At 41.9% G+C, this 27,029-nt stretch overlaps 3 protein-coding genes and 2 long non-coding RNA genes across 7 annotated transcripts; 3 read left to right on the top strand and 2 right to left on the bottom strand.

Annotated features, from left to right (window-relative positions):
- The first annotated feature begins 903 nt into the window (after window positions 1–903).
- Window positions 904–14,331, top strand: LOC105908399 (oxygen-regulated protein 1). 2 transcript variants are annotated; one of them, XM_012836900.3, is made up of 4 exons: window positions 904–1,083; window positions 1,667–2,390; window positions 3,178–3,331; window positions 3,832–14,331. In XM_012836900.3, exons 2-4 carry the CDS (start codon window positions 1,683–1,685, stop codon window positions 13,059–13,061), a joined length of 10,092 nt encoding a protein of 3,363 aa, XP_012692354.2. In that variant the 5' UTR covers window positions 904–1,083; window positions 1,667–1,682; the 3' UTR covers window positions 13,062–14,331. The 2 variants fall into 2 exon arrangements, with proteins under 2 accessions (XP_012692354.2, XP_031416315.1); XM_031560455.2 differs by having other exon boundaries at window positions 904–1,093.
- Window positions 14,332–18,992: 4,661 nt separating this feature from the next.
- Window positions 18,993–21,162, bottom strand: LOC105908415 (protein transport protein Sec61 subunit gamma-like). Its single transcript, XM_012836915.3, has 4 exons — window positions 21,038–21,162; window positions 19,648–19,750; window positions 19,256–19,358; window positions 18,993–19,141 (listed from the first exon to the last, which is right to left on the bottom strand). Exons 2-4 carry the CDS (start codon window positions 19,739–19,741, stop codon window positions 19,132–19,134), a joined length of 207 nt encoding a protein of 68 aa, XP_012692369.1. The 5' UTR covers window positions 19,742–19,750; window positions 21,038–21,162; the 3' UTR covers window positions 18,993–19,131.
- LOC116218511 lies at window positions 20,214–24,342 on the top strand. 2 transcript variants are annotated; one of them, XR_004162902.1, is made up of 4 exons: window positions 20,214–20,369; window positions 22,071–22,179; window positions 22,301–22,473; window positions 23,347–24,342. It is a non-coding gene; the product is annotated as an uncharacterized LOC116218511 (long non-coding RNA). The 2 variants fall into 2 exon arrangements; XR_006151551.1 differs by lacking the exons at window positions 20,214–20,369; window positions 22,071–22,179; window positions 22,301–22,473 and adding an exon at window positions 22,729–22,830.
- Window positions 21,621–24,638, bottom strand: si:dkey-94e7.2 (uncharacterized protein LOC100141353 homolog). Its single transcript, XM_012836916.3, has 7 exons — window positions 24,357–24,638; window positions 23,599–23,714; window positions 23,241–23,396; window positions 22,978–23,082; window positions 22,637–22,846; window positions 22,272–22,464; window positions 21,621–22,163 (listed from the first exon to the last, which is right to left on the bottom strand). The coding sequence occupies exons 1-7, from the start codon at window positions 24,377–24,379 to the stop codon at window positions 22,061–22,063; spliced, it is 906 nt and encodes a 301-aa protein (XP_012692370.2). The 5' UTR covers window positions 24,380–24,638; the 3' UTR covers window positions 21,621–22,060.
- A 533-nt stretch (window positions 24,639–25,171) lies between these two features.
- LOC116218510 lies at window positions 25,172–26,490 on the top strand. The gene is made up of 4 exons (XR_004162900.2): window positions 25,172–25,356; window positions 25,429–25,500; window positions 25,590–25,668; window positions 25,907–26,490. It is a non-coding gene; the product is annotated as an uncharacterized LOC116218510 (long non-coding RNA).
- Window positions 26,491–27,029: the final 539 nt, after the last annotated feature.

The raw sequence follows: 27,029 nt of genomic DNA, 5'->3' as shown, positions 1-27,029 counted from the left end.
CTCACACCTAAATGCTTCCATGAACGATAATCCTTTTACAACCATAAAAGGACAACCTCATTACAGCTGCATTACTTTCAGACACATCATGGGAAGAAGCAGGTCAACATTTCTGCATACCACCAAACATGAGTTTTTTTTTTTAATAATAACCTTCTGTCCTCTTACAAATAAAGAAATAAAATCAAATGTAATACTGCTGAGCGTATCTTTTGCATGCCTCTAGGAATCCAGTAGCATTCTTTCCAGACATCTAAGCTGTGACTGGGAGCCAATAGGAGGCAGCACCACATCTTACTGAGAGATGATTGGCTTTATATGTGTGCTATCACACAGCCTTCATCCCCTGTTCTGTGCTCAGAGGAACTGTGATGTCTGTACTGTGACTCTGTGGCCACCAACATGTACTGGCACTGACCCAGGGATGTGTCTCTGTTCCCTCCTGCCGAGAAGCAGATGCTTCCCCCCCAGTAAACTTCCCTTTCCCTCACTGTCAGTCATGGGGTAAAACCTCTCATCTAATCCCTATTAGCCAAAGACTCTTTAAACCTACTTACATCTCTGCTAGAAAATTAGAATCTGTTTTAACCACCGTGATGTCACACGGTTGCACGAAAGCAGGAAGAAAAGCCAGCCTTTAGGTTTGAGAAAACAATAAATGTATCTGATTCACTAAGTGAGTTTCGAAAATATACAACATGCCATGGAGGTGCTGATAACAGAATAATCCCTCTCTGCTCCACCCCCCACCCACACACACACACACTTGGCTCCACCTTCTCTCTTCTCAAAGACAGTTTATTTCCTGTAAAAGATTAGAATAATGGTTATGTCATATGTCTGAGTGAAGACAAACTGGTCCAAAATATAGTCTGTTTTGTCTGTTAATTTCTCTATACAATAACACACTATGAAATGCTGATTAACCACGACCATAGATTATGCAAATTGACTCTGACGCTGTCCATCCCAAAATAGCCCTGCATTCATTGTTGATCAGCTTTTCACTAGCTTGGCTATGGGAATCAGCCGTGCTATTTAACCTTATTCGAAGAAACTGCCCTCTTCATAATGTGAAATCAGGTATGATAAGGTATTTATTTTAGACATTTGGTTTAAACATCTGTTTTTATTTACTGTTAAACTGAGCTGTATTCAACAAGAATAGCTGTTACTTCAAGACTGCTATGTATGAAGTTGCTACATGGCAACATGAAATACAGTGGCTAAACTAAATGCTGGACTGACTTAAAACAGACGAGCCATTTTTAGGACTTGAGTTTCGGAAGTGTAAAGTTCTGCTCTTTTTCTGAAATGGTGATGTGACAGTGATTGTCTTGAGACGACAGTTACAGTTGCTCATGGCATTGTTTAATAGGGATTCTCTTCAGGGGTTTGAATGCATGGTGTCATTTTTTAAACATTAAAACACCTTTGAAAGTAGACTATTTGTATCATACTTTCTGTCTTTCAGTTAAGCTGTCAAAAAATGTATGATAGGTGACACATTTTTTTAGAGTGGTAAAAACAAACAAACTTTTAACCTTATGTCCTCAACAAGTGATCAAATCTCTGTTTAGGAGGACTGATACCGTGAGCTTCCATAGCTGTCGGTTTCAGACATGTTCCTTATCTTCTCAGTAAACTCTACCTTTCTGCCTCCTAGCAAACCACCAGGCACCATGAGCACCACTCCCCACCCAGACCTGCTGCAGGCGGGGGTGTCCCCGGGGAGTGTGCCCCACCCAGACCTACTGCAGGCGGGGGTGTCCCCGGGGAGTGTGCAGACGCTGGCCTCCCGGCTATGGCCACCCCCCACCTCCAACCCCTTGACTTCTAAACGGGTCTGCTTCTACAAGAGCGGAGACCCACAGTTCGGTGGCCTGCGCATGGTAATCAATGGACGCACATTTAAAACCTTTGATGCCCTGCTGGATGGCCTCTCCAAGAAAGTGCCTCTGCCATTTGGGGTGCGCACTATCACCACACCAAGGGGGACCAACTCTATTCGTGCCTTGGAGGAACTTCAGGATGGGGGCTCCTATGTGTGCACAGACCAGAAGCGAGTCAAACCTCTGAACCTCGAGAAGGCCAACCAGAGACAGGTCCCCTGGAATACCACCAGACCCATCAGTGCTAAACGTAGAGGAAACATGAGACAAATACCCAGGAGGACTGATTTTGGCATCAGGGCAGAAAGAATGATTAATAGAACAGTTGCAGTGCGGACACCAAAAAGACTAGTAGTTTACAAGAATAAGGATCCGACTGTGAAACGCATAGTGGTGTTGCAAAGGAGAACTGCCCCATCTTTTGATGCACTTTTGGATTATCTTTCTCAGGTTATGCAGTTTCCAGTTGTGAAGCTGTTCAGTGCAGATGGGAGACGGGTAAAAAATTGAAACAATTTCTAAATCAAAGAGTTCATCATATTAACATCAAAACTTCTTTATTAACATTGTCATTACATCTGTTTGCAAAAACGTACATTAGACTTAAAAAGTTGAACACTAGTAATGTTCGTAATGTCATATGTTATCATAATGTGCATGCCCAATATTTGTAGTCTTGTCAGTAGAAGTTTGTGTCATATCTTTAGCAGCCAGCAGTATGCAGGACATCAGAATAGTGCTGTTCACATTTCTGATGTTGAGCTCTTTCCTTTCTGTCATACAGTCACGCACACCTATGTGGCACTAAGTACACTGAGATTAATATAGTCACCATCTGCCTTGCTTTGGCACAGGACTGTGGGCACAGGATCCATGCACGTGTCAGGGTTTAATACTGGATTTGAAATCAAATGAATCAAACTTCAAACTTAAAAATCAATCATCATTTTCAGTGCATTTCCCATTTCCAGTAGTTTTGTTAAAAAAATATATATATACAGTATATATATGTATGTTTCTGGACTACAAAATAATTGGCATGGTAACAACACACTTGTCAGAATATTCCTGTGTGTTATCTGAAACCTGACCACATTTCTCTCTCCCTAACAACTTACATTAATACATATAAATACCCTAAAGAAAGATTGCACACAATACTGGTAAATATTGTAAAATGCTATTGTTCCTATTCCTATGTTTTCCCTTCAAAACTAAAGTTTTGTGTTCGTGTTCAATGTTCATTACCATAAGGAGACACTTCTGTCCTTTTTTCATCCAACAGGTTGAGGGCCTTGCTGGCCTCATACTGTGCTCTGGTGTTGTTGTAGCTGCTGGTAACGAACCCTTCAAGCTATCAAGCTTCAACTTCCAAGGAGGTCCACCACCGACTCAGTCAGGCTTGCCAACGGAGCGGACCAGAACCCCACCTCAAATATGTAAGGATGCAGTCTATAAGGATGCAGTCCATCTTACCATTTAAAGATAAGGATCTTTAAGAATCCTTTATCTTACCATTTAAAGATACCAATATGTAAGGATGCAGTCTATCTTACCATTTAAAGATACTAAATATTTTTTACTGTGTTGTCACATACTCAGCCGAATCATATTTTGCATATTTGCAATAGAATCACAGTTCTAGTGCAAATAATGAATACAATGCTAATGTCAATATACATAGCATAATCAGCCAATATATAATACATTCATTCATCTTGCACATGCTATTGAAAATCAGCAATACCAAATACTATATTGTAGACTTTATTGATCCTGCAAAACAAATTTGCACATAGGATCCATCAATTGATTTGTAATTTGTGTTGGATTCATATTTTTATTTTAAAACATCTTTGCTTCTATTCTCTTGCCTTTTTGCCGTCCTCTATGTCCGGGCATTGGGCTGCATGGGCCAACATTCAACTAATACATCAAGATAAACACAAATCTCCCAGCAGCAGCACAGGATCAAGGAAATTCTCACTGTCATCAGAAAGATACTTTGTGAGTCAGATAAAGAAGTCCCTCAGTGAAAGTTTGTCTGAGCATGAAAGTCACCACTCCGGATCTTTAGAGACTGAGCTAAACCCACCTTCAGAATCTGTTGACATGGAGCCCTGTGACAACCTGGCAGGTGTTGCTGGAAGGCATTGTCCAACAATGCCAACAGAGGATGACATAGAAAAATCCTTTCGTGTAAACCAGGATGGCAGCATGACAGTTGAAATGAAAGTACGGCTCACATTAAAACAGGAGGAGATGATACACTGGACTACTACACTAAGCCGCTCAAGTGTCACCGGCCAACACATGGAAGTGTGTGCCTCGCAGCCCATGTCAGGTCCTAACTCTCCATATGTCAACGACGATTCATCCAAAAATGCTGGAGGCCGCAGCGCAGAAAGGGCACCCGAAAGGAGACACCATCGCACCTCAGCTGAGAGGACAGTTGCTTTCAAGGAGCGGGGAGGGGGTAACTGCAGCAGCACCATGGCTGAGACCAGTCGACGGACCCCAACACCAGGACCGACACATGTGAAAAGCAAGAGCGCGTCGGTGGAGAGCGCAACTACAGTAACTGAGACAGAGGTTCAGGAGAGCACTGTTGGTACATACTCCTACATGGAGCGCACATCAGAGGGAGAAGTTACTGAAGGGTACTGTGTCGTCAGTCGGAGCAGTTCCAGCAACATCAGACCTGTACCAAAACCCAGAAAAACGGGATCTGCAGAAGGCAAGAAAAGCACATTACATTCTTCACTCAAAGCTTCAGGAGTTGCAGAGGTCCTCCAGATCGAGAATAGCGGTCTTGAGGTCACAGAGACTGTCATGCATATATATGAGTCCCAACCACAGGGTAGCTACGACAACTATCTTGCAAGTCCTCAGCATGTCTCACAAAACACACCCAGTCGTATTAATTCACCACGGACACATAGTAAAATAGGTTCCACAGATTCAGGGCCTTGTTCGTCAAATAATGACTGTGATGTAGATTTTACTCGAATATCGACAGCATCAGAATCTCTCAATGGGAAGAAAGATGAGATGTTCTCACTGTCATCAGAAAGCACGTCTCCTCAAAGAAAATCTAGTTCCAAACTAGCAACAGGCAGTAGTGGGAACACTGCACATGAATCCTCATCTGCAAACGAGAACACTAGGAATAAAAGTCCTGGCAGAAAGAAAAAGAGAACAGTCATGTCTAGAACAAAGCAAAATGCATCTCTTCTGTCTTCTGGGTCAGACAAAGGACAAAGGACTATATTGACAGAATCCTCAAAGACCATCAAAATAATGAATTCATCTGACAATCAGGAAAAAACGGGGAGTTCAGCAGAAAGTGCTCTAAGTAAAAAAATGGGCAGAGTAAAAAAGAGTGATGAGGATAATGGAAGGAAAGTATCTGCCAGTAAAACCAGCATCTCAGCATTATCCGCAGAGCACGAGCTAAATTCAGATGAGAGTGCAGTCAGAGACTTATCTCATAATCTGAACAATCCTGAATCTGAGAAGCCAAAGAAAATACACAGAAAAAATGTCCAGAATGTCTTAGCGTCTCTCTCTCCAGGTCGCACCAAAAACACAATTCTAAAGCAAAAGTCCATGAGTGATGAGGGTCTTAAATTACCTAAAGAAAATAGGGAACTGAGTGAGAGTATTTCAATGCCTTTGCTTTGCTCCCCTCCTTCTGTTGAACAGTACGTGGAGACCTGGCTTCAACAAATATCAGACTCAGCTCCCTACATGGAGGAGTTGAACCTTACAGAGACTGAGGAGGCTATGTTGCAAGTGGGTAATGATTTATCAAAAGGGTCTGAGGAAAAGAGTACTTCAGAAATACTTAGTGAGGAAGAGGAGAATTTGCCTGAAGAAGATACATCTGTGGAAAGGTTAGTGCAACAACAACCTATTCAGGTCCGATGTGAGGGGGAGCTGATTGATGACGAACCACAAGAAAGACGAGGCTTTTGTAGATCGATGCCAAGTGTTCGTATCAACCCTGCTGATCAAGATTGGCAAACCAGAATGCATAAATCAACTGAAGTTCTTTTCCCACTTGACAGTCAGCCATCACAGGATATTGAGACAAACTCCAAGGGAGGCATGAGGCCAGTTTTAGAGCAGCTATGTTTATCCCTGCGGTCCATAAGACGGGTGGTTATCCCGACACATACTGAGACATTGGAGAGAGCCCAGAGCCTCCCTGACTTCTCTGACCAGGTGGCCTCTGTTTTTGGTGCTTCTTCTACCAAACTCCTCTCCTTCCTGTCTGTCATGACACTGAAGGATGGCTCATCCAGCCAAGGATCACAGCTTTCACTAATGGGTGGGAGAAGCAGCTCCCCAGAGGCCCTAAAGGTGATGCAATCTCTTGAAAAGCTTACTAACACAGAGGATGAGAAAGAGCTCAAGGCCAGTCTTTCAGATCTACGTAACTCTACATCTCCTACATTCCAGGAGAATTGGAGAGATTTCCAAGAGAAGTATGACATCGATGATAATCCCCTACCATCACCAAAGACTTCAGAGCAAGAATTTATACTGGATGTATATTCAGAGGCAGGTGACCAAAGCAAAGATCATCCATTTGGGATTGAACAGCTGATGGAGGAGCTGAGCATGTCTGAAGAGTTGAGACAGGAGCTATCATCTCTAGCTGAGGGAGAGATGATGTATCATGATGCAACAGACTTACTGAAAGGTGGCACTGAGGAAGCTTCAAGCCCAGAGACTGCAGACGCAAGCACAATTATTAGGGCCAATGTTATAGAGGACAGTGAGGTAGTGGAAATTATGTCTATAGCTAATATGAAAGAAGGAGATAACGTGAATTATCAGGGCAAGGAGCACCCATTAGAGGAGGAGAACAAAGGAAGCCATCCAGGGGAGGAGTGCAGCTTAGCTGGTGATTATGATTCTACAGAGATCCAAGAGACAACTAGAGAAATTAGTTATTGTGAAACCACAGAAGTAAAGTCAGAGCATTCCAAAGAAAGTATTAAGTCTCCTAGAGGAAGCCCTGCGGAGGAAGGTTCACAACTAAAAGAAGACGAGTCTGTGACTACACAAGCTGCGTCACCTTCTGCAAACTCACCTGATCTTAAGACCAGTGATGTGGCAAATGATGACTCTGTGTGCAGCGTTCCCAATTCAGAACAGGAGAGGGTGGCTACCACACATGAAGATGGAAGCCCCACAAACGATCCACACAGTTCATCTGCTGATGAGGAATGCAACAGTGGGGGGGAGCTCCCAAGCCACGACACAGAGAGAGAAGAACGGCTTAGTTTAGCTGATCGGGAGGATCGCAATTGTGCAGAGGGCCTGCCAAGCCGAAGTGAAGAGGGAGATGGAGAAGTTGTTCCTCATGACACAGATTCTTCATGTCATCAGAGTCTAGTTTCAGAATCTAAGATTAAGGAGTCAGTGCAGGAAGAATCTGAGTTTTGCAATTGCCAGGACCTCGACCTGGAAAGTGGGGCTCAGACAAAGGAAGCAGCTAGCTCTTGTGGTGTTATTTCTGAAAAAATTAGTTCGGCAGAGAGTGCTAAGAGTCAGAAGACAAACAAATCAAAGACTGAAAGAAAGGGCAACAGAAGTAAAAAGTCTTCTATTAAAAGCAGCACATCTTCAAACACTGGGATAAGGAAAGTTTCATCATCTATTGAGGCACTCCATTTGGGAGTGGCCACATCCAGAAACTCATCGCCTAAAGTAAAAACTACAGATTCACAGGGATCTATGCCTCAAGTGAGGAAGCCACTGACACCAATGACTCCAGGTGGAATCAAAAAAGTTACGACAAAGTCAAAGTCTGTGAGTGGGGACAGACTTAAATCCCCCGAACAAAACCTAAATGAAAGTGCTTCAACGCCTTTCCTCTGTGCTCCTCCCTCTAATATCCATCAGTATGTAGGTAGTTGGCTTGAAAATACGCACCCTGAGTCAGATCCCTATATGGAGGAGATAACCCATCTTGACCCACCAGAGACAAGGGCAGTGTTTCAAATAGGCACTTCCTCATCAGAGGGGTCTGAGGAAATGAGGGCTTTGGGAAATGTTTATCCTGAGGAAGAGGATTTGTCTGTTGAGGAAAATGCTGATGAAAGACAACGACCTGCACCACTCATACGGATAAAATGTGATAGAGAGCTGGTTGAAGACAGAACACAAAGAATGAGAAACTTTTGTAGATCAATGCCAACTGTTCGGATCCAACCTGCTGATCAGGACTGGCACACAAAAACGCACAAGTCAACTGAAGCCCTTTTTCCTCTTGATAGTCGGCCATCACAGGATATTGACTCAAACTCTAAGGGAGGTATGAAGCCAATTTTACACCAGCTATGTTTATCTCTGAAATCCATCAGGCAGGCTGTTAGCCCTACACGGCCCGTCCCCTTGGAGAAAACCCGCAGCCTCCCTGACTTCTCTGACCAGGTGGCCTCTGTTTTTGGTGCTTCTTCTACTAAACTCCTCTCCTTCCTGTCTGTCATGACACTGAAGGATGGCTCATCAGGCCAAGGATCACAGCTTTCAATAATGGGTGGGAGAAGCAGCTCCCCAGAGGCCCTAAAGGTGATGCAGTCTCTTGAAAAGCTTACTAACACAGAGGATGAGAAAGAGCTCAAGGCCAGTCTTTCAGATCTACGTAACTCTACATCTCCCACATTCCAGGAGAGTTGGAGAGATTTCCAAGAGAAGTATGACATCGATGATAATCCCCTACCATCACCAAAGACTTCAGAGCAGGAATTTTTATTGGATGTATATTCAGAGGCAGGTGACCAAAGCAAATATCATCCATTTGGGATTGAACAGCTGATGGAGGAGCTGAGCATGTCTGAAGAGTTGAGACAGGAGCTATCATCTCTAGCTGAGGGAGAGATGATGTATCATGATGCAACAGACTTACTGAAAGGTGGCACTGAGGAAGCTTCAAGCCCAGAGACTGCAGACGCAAGCACAATTATTAGGGCCAATGTTATAGAGGACAGTGAGGTAGTGGAAATTATGTCTATAGCTAATATGAAAGAAGGAGATAACGTGAATTATCAGGGCAAGGAGCACCCATTAGAGGAGGAGAACAAAGGAAGCCATCCAGGGGAGGAGTGCAGCTTAGCTGGTGATTATGATTCTACAGAGATCCAAAAGACAACTAGAGAAATTAGTTATTGTGAAACCACAGAAGTAAAGTCAGAGCATTCCGAAGAAAATATTAAGTCTCCTAGAGGAAGCCCTGCGGAGGAAGGTTCACAACTAAAAGAAGACGAGTCTGTGACTACACAAGCTGCGTCACCTTCTGCAAACTCACCTGATCTTAAGACCAGTGATGTGGCAAATGATGACTCTGTGTGCAGCGTTCCCAATTCAGAACAAGAGGGAGTGGCTACCACACATGAAGATGGAAGCCCCACAAACGATCCACACAGTTCATCTGCTGATGAGGAATGCAACAGTGGGGGGGAACTCCCAAGCCACGACACAGAGAGAGAAGAACGGCTTAGTTTAGCTGATCGGGAGGATCGCAATTGTGCAGAGGGCCTGCCAAGCCGAAGTGAAGAGGGAGATGGAGAAGTTGTTCCTCATGACACAGATTCTTCATGTCATCAGAGTCTAGTTTCAGAATCTAAGATTAAGGAGTCAGTGCAGGAAGAATCTGAGTTTTGCAATTGCCAGGACCTCGACCTGGAAAGTGGGGCTCAGACAAAGGAAGCAGCTAGCTCTTGTGGTGTTATTTCTGAAAAAATTAGTTCGGCAGAGAGTGCTAAGAGTCAGAAGACAAACAAATCAAAGACTGAAAGAAAGGGCAACAGAAGTAAAAAGTCTTCTATTAAAAGCAGCACATCTTCAAACACTGGGATAAGGAAAGTTTTATCATCTATTGAGGCACTCCATTTGGGAGTGGCCACATCCAGAAACTCATCGCCTAAAGTAAAAACTACAGATTCACAGGGATCTATGCCTCAAGTGAGGAAGCCACTGACACCAATAACTCCAGGTGGAATAAAAAAAGTTACGACAAAGTCAAAGTCTGTGAATGGGGACAGACTTAAATCCCCCGAACAAAACCTAATTGAAAGTGCTTCAATGCCTTTCCTCTGTGCTCCTCCTTCAGATGTCCATCAGTATGTAGGTAGTTGGCTTGAAAATACGCACCCTGAGTCAGATCCCTATATGGAGGAGATAACCCATCTTGACCCACCAGCGACAAGGGCAGTGTTTCAAATAGGCACTTCATCATCAGAGGGGTCTGAGGAAATGAGGGCTTTGGGAAATGTTTATCCTGAGGAAGAGGATTTGTCTGTCGAGGAAGATGCTGATGAAAGACAACGACCTGCACCACCCATACTGATCAAATGTGATAGAGAGCTGGTTGAAGACAGAACACAAAGAATGAGAAGCTTTTGTAGATCTATGCCAACTGTTCGGATCCAACCTGCTGATCAGGAGTGGCACACAAAAACGCACAAGTCAACTGAAGCCCTTTTTCCTCTTGATAGTCGGCCATCACAGGATATTGACTCAAACTCTAAGGGAGGTATGAAGCCAATTTTACACCAGCTATGTTTATCTCTGAAATCCATCAGACAGGCTGTTAGCCCTACACGGCCCGTCCCCTTGGAGAAAACCCGCAGCCTTACTGACTTCTCTGGCCAGGTGGCCTCTGTTTTTGGTGCTTCTTCTACTAAACTCCTCTCCTTCCTGTCGGTCATGACACTGAAGGATGGCTCATCAGGCCAAGGATCACAGCTTTCAATAATGGGTGGGAGAAGCAGCTCCCCAGAGGCCCTAAAGGTGATGCAGTCTCTTGAAAAGCTTACTAACACAGAGGATGAGAAAGAGCTCAAGGCCAGTCTTTCAGATCTACGTAACTCTACATCTCCCACATTCCAGGAGAGTTGGAGAGATTTCCAAGAGAAATATGACATCGATGATGATCCCCTACCATCACCAAAGAATTTGGAGCAGGAGTACGGACTAGATGTACATTCAGAGGCAGGTGACCAAAACAAAGATCATCCATTTGGGATTGAACAGCTGATGGAGGAGCTGAGCATGTCTGAAGAATTGCGACAGGAGATAGCATCTCTTGTTGAGGAGGAGATTACCTATCATGATGCAGCAGAACTACCCACAAGGACCACTGAAGAAGCTTCACGTCTAGAGACTACAGACACAAGCACTATTATTAGGGCTGATGATGTGGAGGACAGTGAAGAGGTGGAAATGATGCCTGAAGCGTACACTGAAGATGAAGAAAAGGCAAATGCCATGGATGAAGATAACTTACAGGAGCTTAACAATATTCAGGGGGGAAAAGAGACTATCAATTCAATAGAAGAAGAAATAAGTCTTGCTGGTAGTAATGAAGCAGGAAGTATTAAATGTGAAGAAACAGGATCCCGAACAGCAGAATCAGAAGATATGGATTCTGAACGGTTTCTCACACCTGTGACAGAGTCTGAGCCGAAAGACATGGACAGGGACTCAGAGTCTTGGAAAAGTCACGACACAGACCATCAGTTAGAGTCCTGGAAAGGTCATGACACAGACCATCAGTCAGAGTCCTGGAAAGGTCACGACACAGACCATCAGTCCGACTCTGGGAAAGGTCACGACACAGACCATCAGTCAGAGTCTTGTAAAGATCACGACACAGACCATCAGTCAGAAGAAGCCAAATGTGAAAGTATTCATGAAGACGTTGCCACAGAGGAGGAAGGTAACCATGTGGATAGTCATGCTGGAGAGGAAGGTGGATATGCGCAACAGTCGGATGACCTTGGTAAAGCAGAAGATGTCCATGGAAACGGCCTTGCAGAAGAAGAAATCTGTCATGAAGAGCAGGCTGATATCCTTGCACACGTGGTTGCCTTTGTGGAAGGACAGAAAGACTCACTTAAGGGTTCTGGTTCATGTGAGGGTCAGGATACTCATAGTGAAAATAGCATCCATCCTGATGAGATGGAGGACGAACAACCAGATACACAAGGCTACCGTAGTCTGCACCAACCTGTGGAGTTATCTCAGGAGCTGCTGGACTTTGTCAACAACGCTCTGCTCTCATCCTCTTTGACATTCACGTATGACTCCAATGGTAATTTGAAAATACAGCCAATAGATGAAGCAAATTCTGTTAGAGAAATATTTCCAGGTAAAACAATCATAGAGAGTCAGTATGGTCTAAAACGCCTGCCAAGCCCAAACACCTCAGACGTGACTGACTACAGACCTGACACAGCAGACAGTGGGGAACGTAGGTCACAGGTGTCTTTTAACATTTCTACAGATGTGGGAGAGGAAGAGGCAGACAGGGTGTCAACCTCACAAAGTCATGTAGATCAAAAAAGTGAAATGTCATATGGCAAAAACAGTGCCATTACTGAGAATGGATCTGTAACATCTCCCTATGGTAAAAAATCTAATTTTTCCCCAAAGTCTGATTTTAAGAGCATGTGTAGCCTTTACTCTAATCAAGACACTATATCTAGAGCCTCACCCCAGGATAGTGCACACTTAAACACGTCAGGTTCATTTAACGGAGATTCGGAATCTGTGCAGTGCTTATCTTTTTATTCTCAAGCGGATCTCCGTGAAGGTGTGCTAATTGACAAAGGCAGGTGGCTGCTGAAGGAAAACCACCTAATTCGAAAATCGCCTCCATTGTCCATGGGGATGTATGGTCAAATGGACACGTCCTCTGCAGACTCAGGTCAGGACATCATAAGTGAATATGCATCTTCCTCACAATATCTGAACCATCAGCCCTCGCTCGCTGTCATCTCTTCATCAGAGCTCGAGGAGATGGCAAAACCACCAACACCCAAATGCACATATTTCACCATACCACACAGTAGTGACTCAGACCCCTTCCGAGACGACCAGAGCAGCAATGGAAATAGGCAAGGAGACATCATGAGGGGGAACAGGGTCTCTCCACAAGAAGAACCTTCAAAAACATGGGCACGAAAGCACAGCAGTTTCTCCTCATTTGCCTCAGTGGAGTTCAAGCTTCCAGATGGAAAGATTCATCCAGAAGGGGGCGGTGCAGTGGAGCGACCAGCTCGGTCTCGGAGCATTGGAGGTAGAACCCTGCGGGAAGAGGACTCCACAGAGTCACTGCAGCTTAGGTGTGGGCAGAATTGCCCCATACTGTGAGCTGCATGAGGTGATCAAACTTGTGCATTATTCGCCACTTCCTTCTGCAGAACTAATAGAATTCTACCCTTAAGAAACCCATTTGGAATTTTGGAGGTTGTGATACAATACAATACTATACAAATGAATTCAGGTCAAGGTGAAAGTATTGCATAAGTTGCATTGGAAAGGATACTCTCATGTAACATGTCATCATGGGAATATGTTGTTTAAAATGTTGGTGCCTGTGCTGGGATTTGGATTAAGAATCCTTCAAAAATATATCTTGAGTGCTTTTAAGCATATTTTTCTGCACAGCAAGGGAGCTTGATACATCCCATGTTAAAGTACTTGAACATACCAAACGTCCTAAGTGGTATTTGTTGTAAAATATTAAGTAAGTCAACTGTAGTAAGTTTTTGCTACAAATATGTATTTCATACAGAGGCTTATATTAGGACTTAAAGTGATTAAAAAGGAACTTAAAGGTAATTATGGCAATGTTAAATGATCCAAGATACTAAACAGCTACACTTCCAAGTCGTCAAGCTTACATCAGGCTGTGGCAGTCACAAGGACAAACACATTGTGTTATTCACTGATTACTCATGTCTGGGAAAAGCAGCTCCATGTAAGGGGATAGGCCTATAACAACTGGATAGTTCTCTGTTATTACTATGTACCTCACACCATTAGTGTCTATTGTTCAATATCCGTAATAGTAAGATGATGTATAAATACCCAGATATCAACAAGTGTTTTATACATTTAATTACATTTTATGCCCATTATAAAGCACTGACTGATAACATCTTGAGATTTGGGATAACAGATGTGTCCTGCTACACCGTGGAGATGTTGAAAGATGTTTTGATTTGCAATGTTATAGTGCCATCTTTTTGACTGAATGCACGTTACGCATCTATAAAGCTAGATGTGTGAGATCATGGCGGGAACACTGACTAATATTGTAAAATATTTTTTATCTGTGTTTCTGTCACTGTCAGTCTGTGCTCTGAGCTCAAATACAGTACAGTTGCACAACCTTAAAAGGTATAACATGCTATCCTGCTTCTTTTCAAACAAGTACAAATAGAACACATATCTGTCTGGTTATACATGAGATACAGTGTTTAATTTCAATATATTGTGTATTACATTCTTTTGGATTGTGACATCTCAATCAGAGTGCAGTGAGATATAGAAAAAGGCAGCTAGTACCATACTGTTTTTAAAAGTGGGTTGATACATTGTATTTTTCTGTGTATAATAAAATCACATTTTAAAACTTGTTTGTCTTGAAATGTTGTTATCATACAGGATGTTCATGGAGGTCACCATGTATCAACTGTCACATGTTAAGAGGTGACATTTTGAGACTACTAAAGGCATTCAATGGATCAAAACAGAAACTCTGATAAAAATGCATACTGGAATGTAGCTTAAGTGTTCTCCATAAAGGGAATGCATTTTATTATAGATACCTAATGAACTACGTCCACAGTGTATTAGCAATATAGCAGTAATAGCAATGTTCACTTAAAGTTTTGATTCCTGCTGTTTCAGTTGATAACCCCAAAGTAAATACACAGAGAGATTATAAACAACAAATCTATGTTTTAATTGCACGATAATGTAGAAGTTGCGTTTTGTTGCACATACATGTTTCATGAGAGGAGTTCCCTAAAGAAGTTGACGATTCATAACATTTTTATAGAACTTCTTCCACTCCTCAAACAACAACATCAATAACAGAAACAGGCAGGAGTGCCATGACGTCCAGAATGAAAAAAAGACAAGTGAATACAAATTAATTCATCATCCAACACAACCGTCTATATGTAGTACAACAGTACCAGAACAGCTCATACAAAAGCATTTTTCACAGAAATTGACATACTGTACTTGCTGCCACATGTATGACTATCAACACATGAAACAACATTTGTTGATAATAACATTACCTCATTGAACGACACTGTGTTCTCCTAATCTAACTATATTTCTCAATCGGTTCAGTATCAGCAACTTAAATTCCAGCCATTTGTCTTACCAATGTTTTCTACTAGTTGTTTTGTCCTCCCTCTGTTAGACTAGGGTGTCCCTTGGCTCCTCTGTTAGACTAGGGTTTGGCTCCTCTGTTAGACTAGGGTGTCACACAACAATGACCTCTCACATTCACATCCCTTCTGATGAAAATGTACAAGAAGGGATCCATCATGGGATTCAGCTGAACAAGAAGACTTGCAAAATACATGGGAATAAAGAAAAAACGTTTAACAATGTAAATGTAAAAACTTAGGATGCACAGTGGTAAGAAAAGCACTCCATATGTTCCCACAACCATTCCCAACAAGTTTAAAATCCGTTTCTTCTCCTCGTCAGGTAGAGATTGAACAGACCTTACTGCTCTCTGTGTTCTTAAATAGCAAATAACAAGACACACAAACAGCAGGAGGGAGAAGACAGCATTCATAAAATACACTCTGATATTCAACTGTTGTGGAAACATGAGAAATTCATTCAGCAAAGTTATAGTCAGCGTCAAAATCCATACAACAAGACAGATCAGGATAGAGCATTTGATTGTGTGTCTTTGCTGGTACCAAAGAGGACGTGCCACTGCCACATATCTCTCTACTGTGATGCACAGCATGAATCCAATGCTTCCAAACACTCCCAAGAGAAACACAAAATGTCTGGCACTGAGATTATTGTCTTTTCTCTCCAGGACACGTTTTATGAGCAGGGGTCTGATCAAGAGCTGAAGAAAGTCTGATACAAGGAGGTTGATGACATAGACAGGGGTGGTATGATCAACCCTGACTAATCGTATTATGGTGTAACATGCCAAGCTCACCGCAGGCATACCTATGGAAAATATGAGACTTTGCACAATAATGTCTGCCTTTCTTAGAGCTTCCATTGTAGTGTTAGAGACCGCATCAGACATGTTGGAAGTCATGGTGGTGGGAGTCAAAGGCTTTGTATTCGGCAGGTCCCCAGATGGGTCACTTAAAGATTAGAGTGGCCCGTCAAAGGCATGGAGATGTTGTTTGCATTCGGCTGAACCTAAAAAAGGACACAGGAGTAACACAACTTCCTCAGCACACCCTGACACTATATAGAGTATTTACCTCCATCACTGCCAGTGTGATCATTATCACTACTGTAAACTAATATTTAAATGTAGAATTGCATGCATTCAGCATTGTTGCTGGACCACAGGTTAAGAAGAGAGAAGAGTTTGTCTTACCTTCATTGACTCACAGACTCAAAAGTGATTCTAGCACAGATCGGCAGTTCAGTATCGCAGCACAAAGGTATCACTTTCAGGAAATCAGACATGAAGTAGGCAGTCACCGCTTACTCTCAGACATTTCCAGTCAATATAGACACACTCAGTGAGGTGTGACTTAACAGTAGAAGGTGTCAGTGATAAAACATCAACTCTCTCAGTTCTTTCCCGGAAAAGGTTGAGGTTCTTAGTACGAAAGAGATAAAGTTATGTAAAGTAACAAATGCTGTAAGTGTGCTTGGAACTCATTGATATGTCTGTTTCACCAAATATATTTCTGCATTTTACATTCAGATCTGCATATATTTTGTGTTAGGCGCCAGCTGGCACACACCAGTCAGCTGGTGAATAGGTATTATACAGGATGGTTGGGGTGCTGACCACATGATATATAATGAGATACAAACATATTCTACTTACAGTGGTCAAAATGTAAATCAGTGTAGAGGTCATAGCAGAACCATTGCAGTTCCTCGTTTTTTGGCAGCAATCCACAGGAAAAGGGTGTGCAATAACTGCTAGCGCACAACTGCTACTCATACCTTACGGCTGTGATAATAGACTCTGATCAGGGGGGTGGGGGGGTTCAGTGGTTTCAGCCTGGGTTCCCATGGTCTCACATGTGTGTGCGTATCAGTGACATGATAATGATAATAATAACAAAAATAATATGAAAGCCTAGGTATGAATGACTCAAACACACATTTTACAAATTATTATGAGTTTCACTTCTGTAGTGCTTCTACACATAGATTTGGAACGGTGTTGTAGATCAAACTAGTCACTAGTACCTCTGTCCCTGTTTTTCAGGCAGCCATTATCAGGGTGTAATTTAAATTATTCTATTTTTTCTAGAGCCAAAGAAAAGCCTGGGGTTGAGCAAACACTACAATATTTTACTTCCACACCCTTCCCCTTTTTTTAACAGTGCAATGTATGTAGTATCTGTGCTTTTAAAAAATATATTGCATTGGCTTTCTAAAGTCTTTTCACAGCATTTAGTGTTCTGAAAATGTTTCAACAGACCAACTTCATGGGCCCCCAGCAGTTAGTGCATGGCATTGATCCTTCACAGAACACATTGACTGGTTACGAAACAGTCTCTGGAGCTCCCCCTACTGGAACTGGCCAATATTAGCATATAGCCTCAAGACTGTCCAGTCTGAGCTACAACTACTTCTGTAGATTTGGGGATCTGGCATGCATAACCACCCAAAAACAATTCAGGGAGCAATTCAGAAGCAATCCACCGCTGTAAAATACAATATAACAGTTCTGCTGCAGCGTGTCTAGCCCAGGTGATTAGCCAGGTACCTCAAGACTTACATGACTGCTTTTTGGATTGAAACTAATCCTAGCCAGTAGTTGCGGAAACACTGTTAACTATTAAAACTTCAGTGGATCAAAGCATCACAATTTATTTGTCAAGTACAAGTTACTAATACAGTTACATATTCAAACGGGTCTAAAGTGAATAATCTAAGGTTGCAAATATAAAAGAAACATATTAACCTTCCAACCATTCAGAGAGTATGAACAAACCTGGCTACACACATAGGGTGTGGGAGGCTCTGGCTACACACATAAGGTGCAGGAGGCCCTGGCTACAGAATACTCCAAGTCCTTTCACTATCTTCCCCTTAAATACCCATTTAATTTAGCCCTACATCTTGTATAATAATTAATCACATAGACAGTGGTGTTTATGATAGGGATCAGAGTCAAACAGACAAATAGAGGAGGTTGTCACCTAAAGAGGGGGGTTATCTACAACCCACAGAGACCAGAATTCTCATGTTTCTGAGATCCAGGTTAAGACTATTCTGCTGCAGGACTAAGACATCTGTACCACTCAGTCTGAGACCATTCAAATGAAAACATGACAAACACAACAAATAAATCATCTTCTAATGCAATATCACTTAGTCAACCAAATTGAACAATGCAGTTCTGGTATGTTGTTAGGGGCATAATCTAACTACCACTGACCCACACCTAATGAGAAATTACAACTAGGCCATCTGTGCTTTTACAAGGCAAAGATTCCCATCCTGCCTTGCATTACTGTACATAATTGTTCATATCTGTATGTCTGTTATTTATATCAGTATAGAAACCACGGCTACCAAGACTATCACGGTCATCATGGCTTTCGAATGTGATGATCATGTCGCTACTCTTAAGCTTGGCAAAATTTGTAAAACTCTCCATTCCCTAAGAATGAGACACAAAACACCATAGGCTACACGCCACATATCCATGCCTAAATGCCCACACACAACTTTATATCACTAGCCATGTACCTGGATATTTTTGTGACAAGGTTTCAAGACCAGCCCAACAGAGGGAACAAAAGGAGTGGCCTCTCTAGCATTTATCAGAATTGCCAAATTACCTTAGCATTCAACATTTCAGCTCAATTCTTAAAGGGTGCTCTCAAATGACCATTATTTCCCAATTGCCTACTTTCAGAATCAACTTCAAAGTTTAAACAGTTCTGCAGAAACGCATCAACATGAGCCCTGAAAAGTGTCAGTTTGTCTGTACAGGCTGCCAATCCCATTGAAGGTGAAGCTATAGACTATGCAGGGAAGAAGTAGGCTACTTTAAAAAGAAGTCTTGAAGCAGGTGACAGAAAAGACAAGACCAGCATGTGCAAAGAATGAAACAGTTTTATTAATAAAATACAAATGTTCCTGGCATGTTTAAATTAAGACATACATCAGAACACATCATCTCCCATCACGATTCATTGTCCAGTCATGAATCTGGTCAGTTTAGAAGGGATTCTGGTTAGCCACCTCTGTAACACAAATAATTTAAAGAATAAGGCCATTTGTTTCACACAAATCCTATAATTTTACCACAGATTATGACTGTTTTTTTTACAGAAAAATGAAAAGGACAGTTTACTTACACAATGATGTTATTAATGGGGATGTGGATGAGTTTGACGAAAAATCCAATAAAACCCATGATTGCAAAACCAATTGCTGTTGCGATGGCGATCTTCTGGAATTCTGTAATTGGATAATTTAACATTAATGTGAATAGGTCAAGATCCAGGTCACTAAAAAAACAGGCTTGTCTTCATATGCTTCACAAAACAAAAAATTATTATAATGAAGTGACAGCAGGACAACATGCATTCGGTTATTTGAAACACAACCATATGTTTCCCAGAACAGTTTTTATTTTCATGGAATGTATGTAAGGACTTTGACTCTGTGGGTCTATTTAGTTTGGCAAGTTATACATCATTAACATACAGGCAAGAATTCTAGTCAGTTATTTAGTCATTTTAGTTACCTTTTCTGTCAGGTTTTGTGCATCTCTTCACAAGCCTTAAGGAGTCTTTGCAAAACTGCCTACCCGGCTCCACAAATTGCAACACTTGATCCATTGGAGCAGGCTAGGGTAAAAAAAATACAAAATACAAAAAAATAAGTAAAGCATTCATATAATATAATTAATTCTTATAATAATAGTTCATACATTATATCTATCCATTACCAAATTATATCTGGCACTGTTCACTTTGGTCCCCACTCTTCACGTGCTTACGTGTCCATTGACTTCCACATTGACTTGATTTGCAGGTATTCGCTCAAATGCTGCTACTCACGCCATTGGAATAATCTCTGCACCGTTTCACGTTTATAATACACAAAGAATGGAAAAACCGGGTTTGAGTTTTAGATTAAAACTTCTCTAAAAGTTGCTACTGTAGTTCTTGACCATTATTTGTGGATGTCTTTCAGGTATAGTAGAGTATTATAAAAGTGCAGATTATTCCAACCGTGTGAGTAATTTGCACACCAGAGGCCATCAAAATTCGCCCTGGCAACCGGAAGTCATTCATGTTCTATGTGAAGTGACGGGCGTTTTCTCAAAGCTGGTTAGGACGTGTCCATCTGAGTTCTTCCCAGTCGGGTCCTTCAGAGGCTAGGCAAGACAACGTCCTAGCATTCGGAGATAAACAGCCAGCGTCTCTCGGAAGCGAACAGCGGCATGGATTGGGCAACTTTATGGTAATGAGCTTTGACGCAGTTCGGCAGCAACCAATCGGAATTTAGAAGTCCTCCACTTGAGAGAATTGTAGAGAACACAACTGTATAAACTCTGGCTCCCATCATGCATTAGTTCCAAGCAAAATGGAGGAGAGGTTGATAATTGCCGTAGCGGGTTCCGTGATAATATATAACATTTTATAAGGCACAAAGATACCGGTCTAGATGTTCGCTAGCTTGCTTTGCGGTCCCTTTAAATAAAGTTAGCAAGACCAAGCATTCCGAACGAATGTTGCCGCCTAGTTCAATACGTCTGAATGTCCACGTATCTTTGGCAGGGTTGATGGCAGGAGAGCCAGAACGAATGTTCGTGCTTCTGTTGTGCACGCACACGCAAGAGCAGTTGCTCGAACAACAACAAAAAAATGAATACAAGTCAATCGGCACCGTAAACATAAGAGCGGGAACCAAATAACAAACTGTCTGATAGCCAGTATTAGCAAGTCGACGAATGGGATGACCAAATGGTAGCCTATGTCGAGATTTGACGATGCTAGGCAGTCACACACCCTTACGGAAAAACAGTATAAAAAAATAAACGTCGAGATTTGACATCACTAGGCAGTCATACACCCTTAGGGAAAAAAAATATAACAAATACACTTTAACGTGTAATTTATCAAACTCACCTTAGGTTCAGGATATCAGAGCACGAATGACACAGACAAAAACCCAGTAGCTCACTTGATGAAAATAAAGCCACGTAAGTTTAGGAACGACGATGACGTTTTGAACTCACACATGCGCACATCGTTGTCATTCTTCATTTCTGTTATTCGGTTGATAGAGTCATCGGCTTCTACAATCAGTATCGCCATCTAGTGATCCAGTCCGGTCGAGGTCCACAGTCCTTTGTCAAAATTCTCACTCGTGACTGTTGCTGATTACCAAAAGCAACCTTGAAAGCAAGCTTGACACCCCATTTGATTAGATATATCAAACACGGGAGAAACCTGAAGTAGGAAGCAGTGGAGTGGAATCAAACGAGCGAGAAACTCCTTAAGACAACTGCCTTTTTGATGCAAGAGAGCTCCTGCTACCATTAAGTGAGCCAACACTTGGCAGAACTGTATTGGCATGTGGGCCTCATTACAGCGTGCAGTTCTGTACACCCATTAGCCTACTGTAAAGTTAAGTGGAGGATGCAAGGTGAAGGCAGAATGAATCAGTCTTGAGGGCTTTAGAGTGAGAGGTTTGGAGAAAAAGTTGTTCTAGATATGATTTTGAATTTAATTGAATTACACTTCAGAAAATAACACCAAATCAGCAAAAATGCACAACACAGAACTGAAAAAATTGGCACAAATTAATGGGAGCAACAACATAGTCAGCAGTAGCAATCTAGGTGGGTGAATTCTGTAGTGTGTCAGTGTGTAATGAATGCATCCAAGAGTCACTAAGGACATATTTCTCCTTCTTGTCTACATCACTACATCACTGTAGTTTGTCCTCATCCCCATATTTGTCCTTGAGATTAAAAACAGAATCACAGAGTGTGGGTGGTACACCCAAAGTGTGCGAGCGCCACAGATATGTAAGTAGTTGTGGAGGTGGTAGGATCACAGCATTTTAATCGCCCCTCTCATAACATGTTGATTTCACACCTAATTGAAATTCTATACTTTAGGCATGCTTTCCATAAAATCAGTGCGCTATTCCCAGATAATTCCCAACATCTGGCAGCTGAGTTCCCACAGTTTCTCTGCCATGTCATCGTCTCTCGCTGCCCTGGAACAGCCTGCAGGGCCACAGTTGCTGTGGGAGTTGAAAGGTAAAGTATGAGTTTTCCCAATGCATCATCCAAGTAAATGAAATGACAGAAGACTATATATATAAATTGTGAGTGTGCTGTGTGCTGCTCACCTGTAATATCCACCACTTTCTGTGTCCAGCTCTGGTTCCACAGCACAGTAGATGGATGTCTGAGCTCCCTGCACCTTGGTCTTGGTGAAAGGCCTGACAATCTTCCACATCACCAGCAGGGGGATGTTCATGTGTCTCTTCAGCTCTGTGCGCACCACTCCCGGGTGGATGACATACACATTTACTCCTGTATCTAAAAAGGGTAAGGGCACAGCTTCCAATACACAGAGTTATCGCTAAATAATGGTTTATTAATGTGTTATGTGCCCCTGTCTAGTAAGACTCGATAATCAGTTGTGTGTGTTATGTGCCCCTGTTTAGTATATTAAATATGTGAAAAATGGAGAATTCTGTATAACACGAACCCTTGAGCCTCTTTGCCAGGGAGTGGGTGCTGAGTATGTTTGCCAGTTTGCTCTGTCCGTATGCTCGTCTGCTGTGGTAGTGCCTCTCACTGTTAATGTCATCCAGCTGGATGGACCCCCAACTGTGTGCCATTGAGGAGATATTGATGATCCTTGCAGGAGCAGACCTTTTCATTAAGTCCAGCAATAGGAAGGTCAGCAAGAAATGACCTAAAACACACCAGTCGTCAGCCATTTTTCTGTTTAATTCCCCATGTACCCACCCTCATGACCAGGCTCATACTTAAGTATTTCATAAGTATTTAAATACTTAAGTATGTATGAATATTCTGATTTCTCACCCAAATGGTTTACACCAAATTGCATCTCAAATCCATCTGCTGTCTTTGAATAAGGGCACATCATGATTCCAGCATTGTTGATGAGAATGTTCACTTGCCTCTCGTCTGTCATGCAATGTAAAAATATACAGTATTGATAACCAATAGATATTGTCACAGTGTCTGTGTATTTGTTATATATTTTAGATGTGCTATGGTTACATTTTTGTGCCCAAAAAAAATTGTATATTCAACATAACACCCACTCCCAAGTGTAAGCTTACCTCTGTTGATTACCTCTGCAAATTCTTTGATGGACTTTGTGTCAGACAGATCTAGTTTTCTGATCACAACATTTTGATTTCCTGATTCCTCTGTGATCTCTTTCAGGGTGGTCTCAGCTTTTGCAACATCTCTACATGCCATGATAATCCTTGCACCTATGGAGCCAGCGTCACAGGAAAGCAGACAGCCTATAGTTATTACATTACAAAGGCCAGCAAACAATTAAACAAATCAATGATGAGCATACAAAAAACTCTTTGATTATCTGTGGCCTTACTATTAACATGGGGATAGACACCTTTCACTGAGAGTGTATTTGTGTATGAGTGAAAGTTCTAGAACATTGGAAAAATGTACCTCTTTTGGCGAGGTCCCTGGTTGTTTCTTTGCCAATCCCTGTGTTGGCACCTGTGATGATCACTGTTTTGCCATCAAGTCTTGCTGAGGAAGACCACTGACCACAAAAAAATGCTCTGTGATGGGAAGTTTGAGAGAAATTTAACCATTTTAGGGCTGTGCAATTAATCTAATTTCGATTATGATCATGGCTTACAACGATTTTAAAACCAACATATTTGAAATAGAACGATTAAAGTGCTGTATTCCTTTTCTCAGCGATGTTCTCCTTTTGTCTTGTGTTCAGCGTACTCATTTCCTTTACAGCGGTGTGCTTTCACCCCTCCCTAAAAGGCCAAACTCAACCGAGTAAGTAGTGCCACTGCTGAAATTTCACAGTTTAATATTCATGATGAACCATAATGTTACATTTGTTAGCAAGCAAAATATATATTACTTGGATGCTACAGGCCTAATCTACACGGCAAATTACTAAAGTCAGCCAGAAGTTAAGTAGCCTAAGGGTGTACCTTATTGTAAAAGACTAGTGGTGGAGGTGGAATAATTTTTTTTTTGCACCAATTCATTATTTTTGCAGCTATTCTGTTTTTCATTCATTTATTTTTGCACCTATTTCTGTCAGAAATGTTAGTACTTCCAGATATTTTATCATCTTCCTTTATGTGTGAGAAGCATTGTTTCATGTACATTACACATACCAAACCCTGTTACTATGTGGCACTAATAAACAGGCTTAAGCATTAAGAGTAAAGTCTTACCTTAATGTGTATATGTTAGCCATGTCCACGAGCGACTTCCAAAATTAGAGCATAGCTGAACTCAGATGTGCATAAAACATAACAGTAAATGGTCTGTGTGCTGTTTTGGCACCATCAGAAATTAAGTCCTATGAAAGTTCGGTGCTTTCTTCAGTGCTGTTGCTGGGTTTTCTGTGCCGTGGTTTGGATTAGACACAGGATGCAGTAGGCTAATCCTAGATAATCAGTTGGGCCCTAGTTCACAATTTGCTCCACTATATGTGTATATTTAAATACTTTTGCAATAATATGACCGTTTATAAAGCATCATAGATTGTTCTGGTTGCTTGTATTTACTGAAAGGATGACAGAGAAGACCAACTGAGTTTTCTTTCAGGGATGTGTTGTTGTATAATGTAATCAAAAGGTTGTCCCTTTAACATAAGTAAAATACTGAATATTGATGCTGGTGAACATTCTGCACAATAATAATAATGTAAAGTATACAGTGTAAAGCCAGCGTCACTGCATTTACTCACTTTCTGAATGTGTGCAAGAGGATTAATTTAATCTCATTGCAGAACTGAAAAAAAGAGTTTTACTGCATTTTGTGAGTTCCAATAGTTATTTTGTTTTCCTCAATCATGGGACAGAACTCAAAGAGTAACCACAGCTGGTAGCAATAGTTTTAAGGAAAGCTTGATTGATTCAGCAACTAATGAATTACCTGTTTCTGTCAAAACTGATTCTAAATGCCCACACTGTAATCATCGTGTAGCCTGGGCACCAGGTTAGGACTAGGCTCCATTAGTCTCTCCCTCCTTTGTGCGCTCTCTTCCCAGTGCCAATCACGTCACTAATTGGGGGGTGGAGTGGGCATCTGGTAGGCCACCTAAATGCCGTAGAGGTAGGCGTGTATATATATATAGACACCTGGGGTCCTTATGCCGGTATGTTATCACTCTGCTGCTGGCACTGGTGTGAGGAAGCAATGATGTGGGTGCTGTCTCGAACTACGAAGGTATGTCAAAGCGGTTTTCCTTGATTCTGATTCACTGCGGGTTAGCATGCTAAGAAATGTTTGTTTCAATAGTGTGTATGGGGAAGCAGACGCTGATTGAACCGCGGTGTACCAGTGTTTTGCGTGATCATTTCCATGGACAAGGTACGATAATGTAACGGCAAGCATAACCGTTGTTGTACACTGTTTTTAACTGACAGATTGTAATATGATGTGTATTTGTTTTCACCCAGCACCCGCTGGGTATTGTGGCTGTCGTGGGGTACCTGCGATAAACGTAGCGTTCCTTGCATCCGGTAACGTGAGCGGCAGGTACGTCTCTGAGTTATGCTCTGCCGTAGTGGTGTAGCTCATTTGCCCGGAGGAATGTGCATAGATGCTATTTCCCTGGTCGCTTTATAGCGATTTAATAGTAGGCATGCCTTTTATATTGACCACTTTGTCATGTGGCATCTTTATCCTGTTTGTTGTGATGAATAAATCTAGATCATGAATTGTATTGCCAATGGAATGTGATCAACCGGTATTAATTGTCTGTTTATGTTTTTAGACTGTTTAACTGCAACCAGCATTTGGAGTGTTGCTGTTCTCTACACGTATGATTGTGGTGGTGATTATTGTTTAACTAGATTTTGGTTTGTTTTTCCTCTAGCCTGTTGATTGTAACGAGTATTGTAGTGTGAGTGCAGTTATTGTACATCACAGGCTAGAGTGGTTTCTTTATTCCTTTGTTTTGTCCCCCCTCCCTCTCGTGTAGCCAGCCTCGGTGGTGGTGGAGCCAGGGTAGCATACAGGGCCCTTTTGAGAAGGCAATCTCCCTAGTTCCCCCTCTTGCACTTAATGTGTAGCTTAGACGTGTGACAGGAAGTTGCTGTGAAGCATGAAGTCTTAAGTCCTTAAATTAAGTTTATCAGAGTTACATTTAGTTGCAGTGTGTCTATAGACAGTGATCACGTGTGATTGGGACCCTAACCCTTCTAGTTGTGGTTCTCATTGTCTTCTCTGGCTCCTGTGCCGTTAGCTTGGCGATTCCCCACTGTGTTCCCTTGTTATTTATTTTACTGTCGACCAACCAAACCAGCACTTTAATACCATGTATTAATAAAAAAGACTATTTTTATACTTTTCCAAGAACCTGTGTCTGTATGGATTATTGAGACAGAGTTCCCCTTGCTCTGGCCTTAGCACAGACAAATTGAGATCAAGGGGTGGCGTAGTCAGCTGTACACTAGGGGGCGCTACAATCGTAATCAGTTCTCGGAGCTGGGATAGTTGGATCATTTAGTTTCAAAATGTATGCCCTGACAGGAAGTGTATGCCCTGACAGGAATGTCTCTGAGTCAGCTGTATCAGATTAACACTAGAATACTGGCTGACCCAGTAATAATGACCTAGTCTGCCTTTGGTCAAGTCCGTTTGTAAGAAGGGTACCAATGAAGACACGGCAGCACAGTAGCATCTAAGTAAGGGGGGACTAAATAAATTCTGTAACTTGTGTGGAAGGAAGTAAGTCTTCTTATCAGGATTTGGTGGGGATTACTCTATTTTTATGAAAATGAAAACCACAACAACACACATAGATGAATTTGAAATGTTATGGACAAGGTTATCACCAGACACTTTGGTAAAGGAGACAACATTAAAAAGTGTAAAGTTATGCACTTCTTTAGCTA

This window comes from Clupea harengus, chromosome 22 (assembly GCF_900700415.2).
Source record: "Clupea harengus chromosome 22, Ch_v2.0.2, whole genome shotgun sequence".
NCBI lineage: Eukaryota > Metazoa > Chordata > Actinopteri > Clupeiformes > Clupeidae > Clupea > Clupea harengus.
This window is presented reverse-complemented; position numbering and strand designations above follow the sequence as displayed.

Coding starts and splice junctions, on each gene's coding strand:
- LOC105908415 (XM_012836915.3), bottom strand. CDS start 19,741: ATGGATCAAGTGTTGCAATTTGTGGAGCCGGGTAGGCAGTTTTGCAAA. Junction 19,359..19,647: donor CACAAAACCTGACAGAAAAG/GTAACTAAAATG, acceptor ATCCAATTACAG/AATTCCAGAAGATCGCCATC.
- si:dkey-94e7.2 (XM_012836916.3), bottom strand. CDS start 24,379: ATGGCTAACATATACACATTAAG. Junction 23,397..23,598: donor CAGGGACCTCGCCAAAAGAG/GTACATTTTTCC, acceptor CTGGCTCCATAG/GTGCAAGGATTATCATGGCA. Junction 23,083..23,240: donor TGCAGAGGTAATCAACAGAG/GTAAGCTTACAC, acceptor ATTGCATGACAG/ACGAGAGGCAAGTGAACATT.
- LOC105908399 (XM_031560455.2), top strand. CDS start 942: ATGCAAATTGACTCTGACGCTGTCCATCCCAAAATAGCCCTGCATTCA. Junction 2,391..3,177: donor TCAGTGCAGATGGGAGACGG/GTAAAAAATTGA, acceptor TTCATCCAACAG/GTTGAGGGCCTTGCTGGCCT. Junction 3,332..3,831: donor CAGAACCCCACCTCAAATAT/GTAAGGATGCAG, acceptor TAATACATCAAG/ATAAACACAAATCTCCCAGC.